The sequence below is a fragment of the Sinocyclocheilus rhinocerous genome, unplaced genomic scaffold (genome assembly GCF_001515625.1).
Source record: "Sinocyclocheilus rhinocerous isolate Xijiao unplaced genomic scaffold, SAMN03320098_v1.1 scaffold1730, whole genome shotgun sequence".
Lineage (NCBI taxonomy): Eukaryota > Metazoa > Chordata > Actinopteri > Cypriniformes > Cyprinidae > Sinocyclocheilus > Sinocyclocheilus rhinocerous.
In genome coordinates, this window is record NW_015634043.1 from 631,886 (window position 1) to 643,986 (window position 12,101).

The 12,101-nt window shown below is 34.2% G+C and overlaps 1 protein-coding gene across 1 annotated transcript; it reads right to left on the reverse strand.

The window, feature by feature from the left end:
• Positions 1 to 1,191: 1,191 nt before the first annotated feature.
• On the reverse strand, positions 1,192 to 10,967 carry LOC107745335 (cAMP-dependent protein kinase catalytic subunit alpha-like). The gene is made up of 10 exons (XM_016559202.1): positions 10,722 to 10,967; positions 9,145 to 9,206; positions 8,932 to 9,060; positions 5,003 to 5,101; positions 4,757 to 4,839; positions 4,532 to 4,658; positions 4,340 to 4,435; positions 3,685 to 3,807; positions 2,047 to 2,211; positions 1,192 to 1,946 (listed from the first exon to the last, which is right to left on the reverse strand). The coding sequence occupies exons 1-10, from the start codon at positions 10,897 to 10,899 to the stop codon at positions 1,821 to 1,823; spliced, it is 1,188 nt and encodes a 395-aa protein (XP_016414688.1). The 5' UTR covers positions 10,900 to 10,967; the 3' UTR covers positions 1,192 to 1,820.
• Positions 10,968 to 12,101: the final 1,134 nt, after the last annotated feature.

Here is a 12,101-nt window from a genome sequence, read left to right on the forward strand (position 1 = left end):
TATTTTTTATTTGTTATATCTTGTTTCTGTTAATGTGTGAAAGTAGTGACCTAGCCTATTTCTTCCGAGTAAAATAATTTTAATTTTTTACATTTCCCATATATAATGAGTAAATTCACAATTAACCATATTTTAAAACCAACACAATTATCTTTAAAAAAGTAAAAAAAACATTTTCTTTGAGTTGCAATGTAATGTTTCTATTCTTTGTAACAAAAATGTTTGTATTTATAGTCTTTACGAAACATTTCAGTCACCTGATAAATCCAATCTTGAATCATACTTCCCTAATCAAGCCTGGTGATTTTAAAGATGATTTTAAGAAACACTATTTGACAAAAATAGGCTGAAAAACAAAAAAGTTGTTTATTACATTTTAAAAACTGTTCTTTTCTTTCTTCCATTATAAATTACTGAAATTGTATTATTACTGCACACGATAAATTAATATTTAAAACCAACACAATTATCTTTAAAAAAGTAAAAAAAAACATTTTCTTTGAGTTGCAATGTAATGTTTCTATTCTTTGTAACAAAAATGTTTGTATTTATAGTCTTTACGAAACATTTCAGTCACCTGATAAATCCAATCTTGAATCATACTTCCCTAATCAAGCCTGGTGATTTTAAAGATGATTTTAAGAAACACTATTTGACAAAAATAGGCTGAAAAACAAAAAAGTTGTTTATTACATTTTAAAAACTGTTCTTTTCTTTCTTCCATTATAAATTACTGAAATTGTATTATTACTGCACACGATAAATTAATACTTTTGATACATAGCTTTTGTTTTTTCACAATGTGTAGGATGCACTGAATGAGTTTGTGTCAAATTAATAAATGCACATGCAACATAATGCAATCAAGCATGAGAGGCCTTGCGACTGAACTATGGGACCTGCGCAGAGATAAGGTGAATAGGACAAAGCTGTTACCTGTACTGCATTGTGGAATATATAACCAATTGGCATCCAGAACTGTTTTATACCTGTATATGCACTGCATTATACGTTAACCAATCAGAGTTTCTCATGCTAATGTCATCAGACATTTAGCTTTCAAAACAACAACAACAACAAAACATAAGCATCTTTTACAATTATACTCACAACAGTACTCCCAGACAAACAGGCGTGACAAAAGGCATTGGACATTATAGAGCAATGTAAATAATTGTATTTTATTCAGTGTCAAAATAAATTGTCCCAAAATTGGACATCATAATCTCTACAGCAGATATACCATTTTTCTTAAAAATAAAGGTTTTCACACGGTCCATATAAGAAGGTGCTCAAATCAAAAGGCATCTTTTCATTACGTTTCAGTGCCATTCAAGACTTTATATGGAATATCAGGATCATATAGGATTAATATTACCACTGTTTAAGGAGATATTTTACTTGATTTTTAAAACTTTCTTAATCTTTTGATATTTCTGAACAACCAAAAGCTTTCTTTGGCACACATATTCCACATATCGTGCACACACACTTAAACATAATGTGGAATTGAGTTTTTCTCATGTATTAATACAGAACATATAGGCTACTTTTCCTTAATGTGTAACACAAGCGAAAAAAAAAATCGTTCAATGTAGGAAAAATATGCTTTATTCATTGTACAAATTAATTAACATATAATGTAACTATGTGATCTTTTTTTTTTAATGCTGCCGTAGACTACACTTGAAACTTGGAACTTGAATTTCCAAATCTCTTTGAATAAAGCACTGTGGAAGGAATTGTGATGTTCTTGGATTCAACTTTGAAGATGCATAACAAGACCTTAATAACCTTCTACTAAAGCCTTTACAGAAATCCTAAAACTCCAAGAACTCGTTTGTACATTTCTCTGTGACAGAGACCCGGATGTCTTCCTCGTCGTACTCATCAAAGTTACTCGTGTCTCCAGGTCCTCTGCACTTTGGTATGATGGGAGCATCGATCTGTAAAATCATTAAAAAAAATCCACTAGCTTACAAAAGAGCAGTTCCCAAGAGCCAGTTATTAAATTGAAACCTGAATGTAAAAAGCAAAAGGCCACACCTTCTTCTCATAGATTGCAATCCAGTCTGTTGTAGCGAACCATCTGTGGTTTTTGAGGTCGCTGACTCCATTTTTCAAATTGCCAAAGCGTTTTGTGAGGTCCACCTGCAGCAGATTGCGCAGAAGATCCTTCAGGTCTGAACTAAAGTGTGAAGGAAATCGTACCTGTGGAAATGGAATATTCACATCTGTTGGAAATGTGTGGAACATATGGGGGATTTGATTAGTTTCATTGCCATTTAGTTTAATTTGTATTATTTGGCTTGTTCTCTGACTGTCAGTAATTTTTAACTTTTGTTAGCAGAGGTTTTAAAGGGGTGGTACAGTATGCACAGAACAAAATGAACCTTTATAGACCCTATATTTATTTTGCTCCTTAGAAAATCATATTTTATACCTGCCTAAGCAAAATCTCCACTCTTCATCACAGTGGTAACCCAGTGTAAATGAAATGGTTCTAATTAAACATGATCAAGTCTCCCCACACACACACACGCACACACACACACACACACACACACACACACACGGTTCTGTGAATTGTGGGGACTTTCCATAGATTTGGTCCCCACAATGTAGCATAAACAAGCACACACACACACACACACACGTTTGTTTCTGTGAATTGTGGGGACTTTCCATAGACTTCTATTGTTTTTAAACTGATCAAACGACGTGTTCTATCCCCTAACCCAACCCTACCCTTACAGAAAACCTGTTTGCATTGTTACACTTTCAGATAAACATCATTTTCTATTTTTAAGTATCGCAGGCTGATCCCCACAATGTCACAAATTTCAGGTTTTGCTATCCTTGTGGGGACATTTGGTCCCCACAATGTGAATATATTGTATAGGCCTACTGTATGTACTGCAAGAATAGTATAGTGCTGAATATTGAATAGTACTGAATGCTGGTATATATATTCAGCACTTAGTTACTGCAAAAATACTGCAGTCCAACTGCAAAGGCCAAAAAGTTCAAATAAAACTCTAAATGAATAACATGTTACAGTACACTCAAGTTGTGCGATTGTAAAATCAGGGTCAATGAGAGATTCATTCTGTCTCAGCATCATGTCTTTGTGCTTGAGTCCAGACTGAGGACTTTGTCCACATCACAAGTAATGTTGTCTTTTTTTGCTAGACAAAGAGAAATGACAGATCCAGCCTTGATAACACTCTCTAAACCTTACTCTCTCTCTCCACACCCTCTTCCTCCTCGTTCTCCACTTCTTACGTGTACTCTTCCTCCTCTCCTTCTCAGATTGTTTCCATTTATTGTTTGTTTCATCATTCAGTCACCTGTGTCACTTGTGCACTCTGAACTGGCTCACATTTTGTTATGTCAAATCTGTTCCAAAGAAGAAATAAGCTACTTCTTAGGTGGCCTGAGGGTGAATACATTTTCAGCACATTTTAATTTCTGGGATTAATTTGTTTTTTGACTTGTTCTGATATAGCAACCTAATTTTATTGTACTGATGGAGCAAAAATAATTTGTGTAAAAATAGATAGTTAAAGAAATAGGGACAGAGTGCAGAGATACAGTAGGGCCAACACCAAGAGAGAATTTTACTGGCAATTACAGTACTGTAATAAAATAAATCATAGTAAAAATGACTGAAATTCTTCTGACCTTGCCAGATACAATTTTCTCATAGATCTGAATAGGTTGATCAGCGAAGAAAGGTGGATATCCAGCAGCCATTTCGTAGATCAGAACACCCAATGCCCACCAGTCAACAGCTTTGTTGTAGCCCTAACAAAGAAAAAGAGAAACATTAAGGATTTTTTTAACTTCTAGAGGAGTAAGAACTACTGCCGTGTTTTCTTACCTTGCTGAGAATGATCTCTGGTGCCAGGTACTCTGGTGTACCGCACAACGTCCAAGTTCTGCCTTTGACTCGTTTGGCAAAGCCAAAGTCTGTTACCTAAATCACATTCAAATATAAGAGATATAAATAAAAGCTCATTAAAATATAAATTACACAACCAAAGTGCAGGAAACATTTAATCGGAGGTAATAAGTGACTGGCACACCTGGATGTATCCCTGATGATCGATGAGCAAGTTTTCAGGTTTAAGGTCTCTGTAGATGAGGTCTAGAGCATGAAGATACTCGAAGGTCAGAACAATCTGAGCAGGTGGATATCCAGCAGCCATTTCGTAGATCAGAACACCCAATGCCCACCAGTCAACAGCTTTGTTGTAGCCCTAACAAAGAAAAAGAGAAAACATTAAGGATTTTTTTAACTTCTAGAGGAGTAAGAACTACTGCCGTGTTTTCTTACCTTGCTGAGAATGATCTCTGGTGCCAGGTACTCTGGTGTACCGCACAACGTCCAAGTTCTGCCTTTGACTCGTTTGGCAAAGCCAAAGTCTGTTACCTAAATCACATTCAAATATAAGAGATATAAATAAAAGCTCATTAAAATATCAATTACACAACCAAAGTGCAGGTAACATTTAAGTGACTGGCACACCTGGATGTATCCCTGATGATCGATGAGCAAGTTTTCAGGTTTAAGGTCTCTGTAGATGAGGTCTAGAGCATGAAGATACTCGAAGGTCAGAACAATCTGAGCAGCATAGAAACGTGCGTTCTGCTCACTATGAGGAAAAAACATGCTTATTTCATTTATAAGAGAAAAAGACAGATAAAGGCACATGATAAAGAAATGTTATTAGCTAGTTTGTAAGCTGTTTACCTGAATCTTCCAATCCGTCTCAGATGTGAGAACATCTCACCGCCTTGGATATACTCCATGACCATGTATAAATTTGAATGATCCTGTTAAGGTAATTTAAATGAAATCATTATAATGCTATGTAATACAATTAGTTTCTGTTTTCATGTAATAACGTTGATTTATTTCAGTAGCTTTAGCTACATCCTAGAATCACACCCTCTGCTCTGACATTGTATTTCTTTTCAATATAAATTGCATGTGTACCTTAAAAGCGAACTCCAGCTTCACAAGGAAAGGAAATGACACTGCTTGTAATATTTTCTTCTCGTTTAATGTGTGCTCTATCTGTTTAAGCTTCACCACCTGAAAAATCATCAAAAGCAGGAGGAAATACTGAATAAAAAAGAAACAAAAACAACCAGACTAAAATTCTACACATTTCAAATACTAAACAAAATATATTGCTTTTAACATACCAAAAGCATATCTTATGTAGAGCAGTGCAAATAAGTAAGGTAAAGTGGGGCTAGATGCTCCTTTTTATTAATTTAATTTAATTAAAAAAATTCTAATTTGTGAAAAAAGGTTCTGTCATGACAACTCTCTGAGGGATTGGCATGGTAATGTACATGACAATGTTAATGTATTTGGTCTTGGCGGAATAGATCTGCTACACTGCTGCTGCTGCAGAGCAAGTACCGAGACTTACTACTGCCGATACATCCACAACATGCTGCTGTGAGCATGTAAGAAATATTGCTGCTGCAAATATAACTTACATGAAATAACCCCATATAGCGTACATGAATCACCTCGTAGCAGATCAGGAAGGTGGAGGGTTTCTGAAGCAAGCTGCAACTGCTACTGCAAGCACTAGTCATTTATTTGAATGTTGAGCAGCGAGCTCATTGGCTACCGATACAGGAGAGAACCAATCAGCTGTGCCATGTGATAATGATGTCATTAGGTCAGATTGAGTTAGACCTATCGGACTGCACCATCTAGAGTTTCATGCCAGAACTCTGTATTTAAAGAATGAATGAGTGATATACTGTAGTGTGTATAGTGTTTATTGCCAATTACTGAAAAAAAAAAAGATTAATAGGATTAAAACCTCTTTAATGAAACTGAAAATCTTGTGGAGATATGTGATAATTTTAGGGATTCTCATTACATACATTTCCAGTATTTTGGTAAAATAAGACAACATTAACCTTTTTGTACCCTATTTCTAAAAACACCATCAGGCAATATTTGTGGTTTTAAAATAGCTACAAAGTAATAATTGTGGTTTTAAAATGGCACTGATGACACTGTTTGCAATTTCAATTCATGAAGAAGCGGGATCCAGACGGAATGACTTAAGTAATACCCACAGTATCGATTCATATTTGACTCCTTTCGCCAATATAGCTAACGTTTTAATGCATGATCCTCTCAGTAAATTGTTATAACAATAATATGTTTTGGTTTCATAAGTTACATGACACTTTAGCAGTCTTGACTATGTGACAGTCAAAAGTGGAAACATCATTAGGCTGCTCGCTGCGGTTTGATCTTGTCAGCAGAGGAAGTTTCAGTTTCCTCCCTGCTCTGTAAATATATTTGTACCATTTCACATTATGTTCTGACACATGAAACAAGGCCCAGACCAGCCAGACTCAACTGAAACTGTGACAATTAACCTGCTTTTGAATTTTCTAAAATTCCAAAATATCAATCAGTTTCAGTGTTCGAAAATGTAAGAAACTATTTGCTGTAAATTTGATTTGAAATCATTTAAGTCAGCTGAATATCCCAATTTAGTTTAGAGCATACAAAACATAAAAATGCATTTAGTTTAATTATATCGTTCTCTATAGGAAACATCGGGATTCAGTTATTTAGAAACTTAATCTAAATAGAGGTATGCAAACAGAAATCATGCTCATTTCCATTTGCAAATCAGTTTTTACATTTTTCTGCAAAAAATGTCTTCTGTAACCCAGATAAAAAAGATTATATAAAAATCTAAACAAATTACGTTTATCCTACAATGTTTTGTATGTACAGTATTAGTGTTTTGATTAAGGTGTTTAATCCAAATGAGTGCAACTTTATATACAGTGGTGGCCAAAATTATTAGAACACTTGTATTTTCACCAGCAAAAAAAAACATGGTTTTAAGTCAGTTATTTCTATCTTCTGCTGTAGTGTGTCAGTAGGAAATATCAGTTTACATTTCCAAACATTCATTTTACCATTAATTGTAATAATCCAGTGAGATTGTTGTCTGATAACAGTCAGTGCTCCACACAGAGATCTGATCTCAACATCATTCATTCTGTCTGAGATTACATGAAGAAACAGAACAAACTGACACAGACTCAATCCAGAAGAACTGATGCTTCAAGAAACCTACCTGCAAAGCTACCTGAAAAACTATGCGTAAGTGCATCTCGGGCAAAAGCTGCTTTTTTAAACGCAAAGGATGGTCACACCAAATGTTGATTTAATTTAGTTAATAGAAGTGAATTGATAAAAAATATATATTTATAACATTATTTTTGACAGCATCCTCATTTTACAGCATTTTTACACAAGTGCCTAAAACGTTTTACAGAATTGTAGCTTTGGTTTCTTGAAGCATCTTGGAGACGTTGCCACAGTTCTTCTGGATTGAGTCTGTCTCAGTTTGTTCTGTTTCTTCATGTAATCTCAGACAGACTGGATGATGATCAGATCAGATCTCAGTGTGGAGCATTGGCTGTTATCAGACAAAAATCTCACTGGATTATTACAATTAATGGTAAAATGAATGTTTGGAAATGTAAACTGATATTTCCTACTCACACACTATAGCAAAATATAGAAATAACTGACTTAAAACCATTTTTTAGCTGGTGAAAATACTATGTGGTGTTCTAATAAGTAAAATGAATGTTTGGAAATGTAAACTGATATTTCCTACTCACACACTATAGCAAAATATAGAAATAACTGACTTAAAACCATTTTTTAGCTGGTGAAAATACTATGTGGTGTTCTAATAATTTGGGCCACCACTGTAATTTGCGTAGCTAATTTATTTGCGGAAAACATACAGTAAAAAAGTTGACATTACATAAAAATGAAGTTAGGTGATTTAGTTTGAACAACTTAAAATATTACACAGCAAGAACTTACAATGTCAAATTTGCTGCTGAGCATGCAAATCACTGATAATCGCTAATCACCCATAATAAACTTGTATAATTTGTGCTTTTGGTTAAAGCATGCGGACTTACAGAAATGAGCACATTTTTGTTAATTCAGAATGAATAAATGTTTTAGCTCTATTTACTGTTAATATTTTAAATATGTTTTCTTTTAAGTCACCATTGGGATGATTAATGTTCCCATTGGTGAAGGTCCTTCAATTTTAATGATTAAATTCTTTATAAATTCTTTATTACATAAAGATAAAACTATATGATTTTTGTTGAAGTTTGTGTCACTAACTGATACACAAATTAAGCAAACTTAGTTTAGTGGAAAGGTCTAGTTAGTAGCATTTGCATCAGTAATGCGCAATATTGTTACTCAGTATTTCTCAGCTTCAAAATACAAGCTTATTGAACTCTATTGAGCTTAATGATAACTATAAAGTTTTAATAAAGTTTAAAAGAACGAAGCATTAATAATTGTTCTAATTCTTTGATAATAGGGAAGTCCACACCACAGCTATAACATTGATGACACAGAGGAATGGTATTTTTCCCAGCTGACGAAAGCTAAAAACAATGACATCTAATCAGAATCCACAGATGAAAGAGCTAAGCCTTTAAAGCAGCAGACAACATAAAAGCAGTGCATAATAAACGGACTCATAATAAACAGAACGTGAACAGGTCTTAAATCATTTACTTTTGAGTTTATGGAACTTATTATGCTTATCATGTTCTCTAAAATAACAAGAACATTCTTAATTGTTATGGTGATACAACTATTTTTTCCATATCTTTATAGTAAAGTCAACCTAAAATAAATACTTTCAAAACAATATACATTCTGCATTTCTAAAAGACCCAGGATGTACTCATTAAGAGACACCAGGTGTGTGTTAAAGAATGTTATGTCTCATAGAAGTTCACAAAAACAAATGTCTTGCACAGAGGACAAAAATCAATTGCTGGGTCCTGCAGGAGGATATACAATACAGCATGCATACTCACTTTTTCTTTGTCCAGAACCTTCATAGCGTAGTATCGTCCCGACTGTCTGTGCTTGACTAGCATTACTCTTCCAAAAGATCCAGTGCCAAGAGTTTTCAGTCTGTCAAAGTCATCTAGACACGATGTGCTCTGCAGAACCCAAGTCAGAAGTCAATTAGTTCTGCTAAAAAACTGTCTCCGACTATCATGTTTATTGTAATAAAGCTCCCATACCTGTGGCTGACAGTCCCATTTTCTCAAGAAGTCCTCTTTGGCTTTTGCCAAGAATTCTTTCACTAAATAAACAGATAACAGAATTAACATTATAAATGGAAAAAGAATAGCTCAATGCATGATTTTAAGATAAACAATAATCTGCTTTATCTAGAATAGAACACAACTTTAACATTTTCAACTTCATTTCAATCCATTTAAATGTGTAACACAGAACTTATTTAATGCATTGAAGTTGGTCTTTATGAATCATTCTGTCAGCATCCCCTGGGATTTCTAGTTCTGAGAATGGGAACTATATTGTAAGGGACTGAAATTTTATTTTATGTTTTTGAACTAGATTAAAAAGGGGGCAACTTTAAATGTCAGTGGAGCGACTCTTCTTTATCTCCCTGTCGACACCATATGTTAAACATAATGAAAAATGCAAATATTAAAAAAGGTGTGTTCTATAATGAACTGAAAGTTGCAGTATTTGAGTGGAGTTTCATGTTATGAAGACACATTTCCAACATGTGAAACCACAATGCAAACTAAAACGTATTTTTAAAAAGTGCAAAATGGCTTAACAGAGGATGTGTTATAAAATGTGGATGACTTCTGCTTGTTTGAGCTCTTGCCATTTCATTTAGGCAGCAAAAGAGATGCTGTTATCAACGAATCCATCTTTTCATCTGGTTGCTCAGTCAAAGGCATAATCAGTGAAAGCTACTCAATATTCTATCCAGAGAGATTATCGAAAGTAAAGGTTTAATATTATTGAGGAATATTATAAATACAATGCAAATTAAAAGGACAACACTGTCATCTTTTGATTATTTAATGTAGAACTACAACGACCAGCCACACAAGAGCAATGACTTCTTTTTGGATTGATCTCGATTTTATCGAGACTCCTGAAATGACTTTAAAATGCACACAAATATGTTTTAACTACGCGATATTCATTGCAACATTGCACTACACTGCATTTAACAAAAATCTGCTTACAGAATATTATCTCTCCAATTGACAGCTTTATAGATAAATAACACTGTTATCATAAAACCAGCTACAACAAACTTTGTAATACTATAACTTTTGTGATATCAGGCTTAATAAGGTTTAGCCCGCCACCTGCACATGAGATTTGAATTGCATACGTTTGTCAGTGGATGTATTATCAGTAACAATGGTGTATTTTCTTTATTTTTACATTTACATTTTAGCCTAGCAGGGCAACCTACGGTATTATCAGGTCTGCCATTAACTAGAAGAAAAGTTAATACTTTATGTATGGGAAAATTGTGAGAAGCAAACTGGTCTCTTCCTGTTGAAACCACAAAAAGTCTGACAACAATCAAAGTGTATTGAAATATACTGTATGCACTTAGACAAGACTAACACATTTTACTCTGCACTCTTCAGTTAAAAGACCTACATTATATCCTTAAATCTAGAGGTTGTGAAAATCCATCAGATACTCTAAAGTATATGCAATGACTTTACTTATATCAAAAGTCAGTCATTTTAAGAAAACAGTCATTTTGTGCATTTAATAATAATGAAAATTTTAAAAATATTTCACTTTGACTTACTTGTTGCATCCCAAAGGACGGTATACTCTGACACATGTGGCCCCTCATTCTCTAGTCCTTTCTCCTGGTGCCCTTTTCGATACTTGTAAAAAAATCGGCTAGCTAACGTGTCCAGCCTCTGAAGGGCAGAGTTGGTGCCTGATGACTGCCCAAAGTTGGGATCTTTTGTCTGGGCCATCACATGCACCTTTCACACTGAAGGAAGCTCTCAACTGGTTGACAACCACAAATGCTCTTCAACTGAAGTCTCTAAAGCACAGAAGTCATAGTCATTTCCTGTTTGAGAGGCTTAGATGAACAAGCGAGTTTTTGCCATACCACCAACGGAGCTAGTTATACTTCCTGTTGGAGGATTCTGTGTTAATGAAGAAGTAAATACATCAGGCCCTTTGCTCAACACCCAAAACAGTGGAGAAAAACAAAAAGACACTCTAAAGTTCCAAAGGCCATCACAGGGAGAATGTATTGATTCTCACTGAGAGATAACTTGTGAATACTACTATCCTCTAGAAACCCTGTGTCTTACTTATTCTTGAAAATACAGACTTACAGTTCAGCTATGTATAACTGATGTGTCAAGATATTGATCATATAATTTGATGAGATGTACATTAAGTATGTCTTAACTTTTCAATAAAAATGTGCATAAAATGTTTATGACTTAATGTAATGAGTTTAAATATAAATAAAATGTGTCTGGCTATTCTTCTTATTGTTGTTGCTCATCTGTCATATGCACTCTATAAAATCATTTCACATTAACAGGTTAACAAGTAGCTATTACTCAGCCCTGACTAATGTAATTACTAATGTAACTAGGCCTACTTTTTTTTTAGCAGGATGCAAAACAAATATACCCGGGTGGTCAGTGCTTTCCTTAGCATATGAATTTACTATCACTTGCTCCAGAGATCAATTTGTAGCCTAATAAAACACTTGTGTTAGCAACAGATACCCTCACAAATAAAAACAAGCCAGCACATAAACAAAGCAAACGAAACCAAGAAAATAATAGCGTAGGCCGTGATGTGTTAAGTCGTAGCGCCATCAAGCGGAGAAAAGACGAAATAAAGATCAGTGATGAAACTTATAGAAATTCTTAGTAGCTACTGTATTTTTAAACATCCATCTAGGCCAACTTATTCAAATTCACTTGCCTATCTTTTAAACAGCGATGTTACAACAAATGACACTACCATTTCATCAAATATTTAATATGTTCAATATTAAAGTTTAAAAATATTTAAAAAAACATTTATAAAGTAAAGTGCGACTGTAGTTTATGTAGGCCAACTGTGATTTTTATTAATCTTTTAGTTGTGAATCGACACACATAGTCAGCAATGCTGAACATGCTTGAAATTTGGTTTATAATCATAA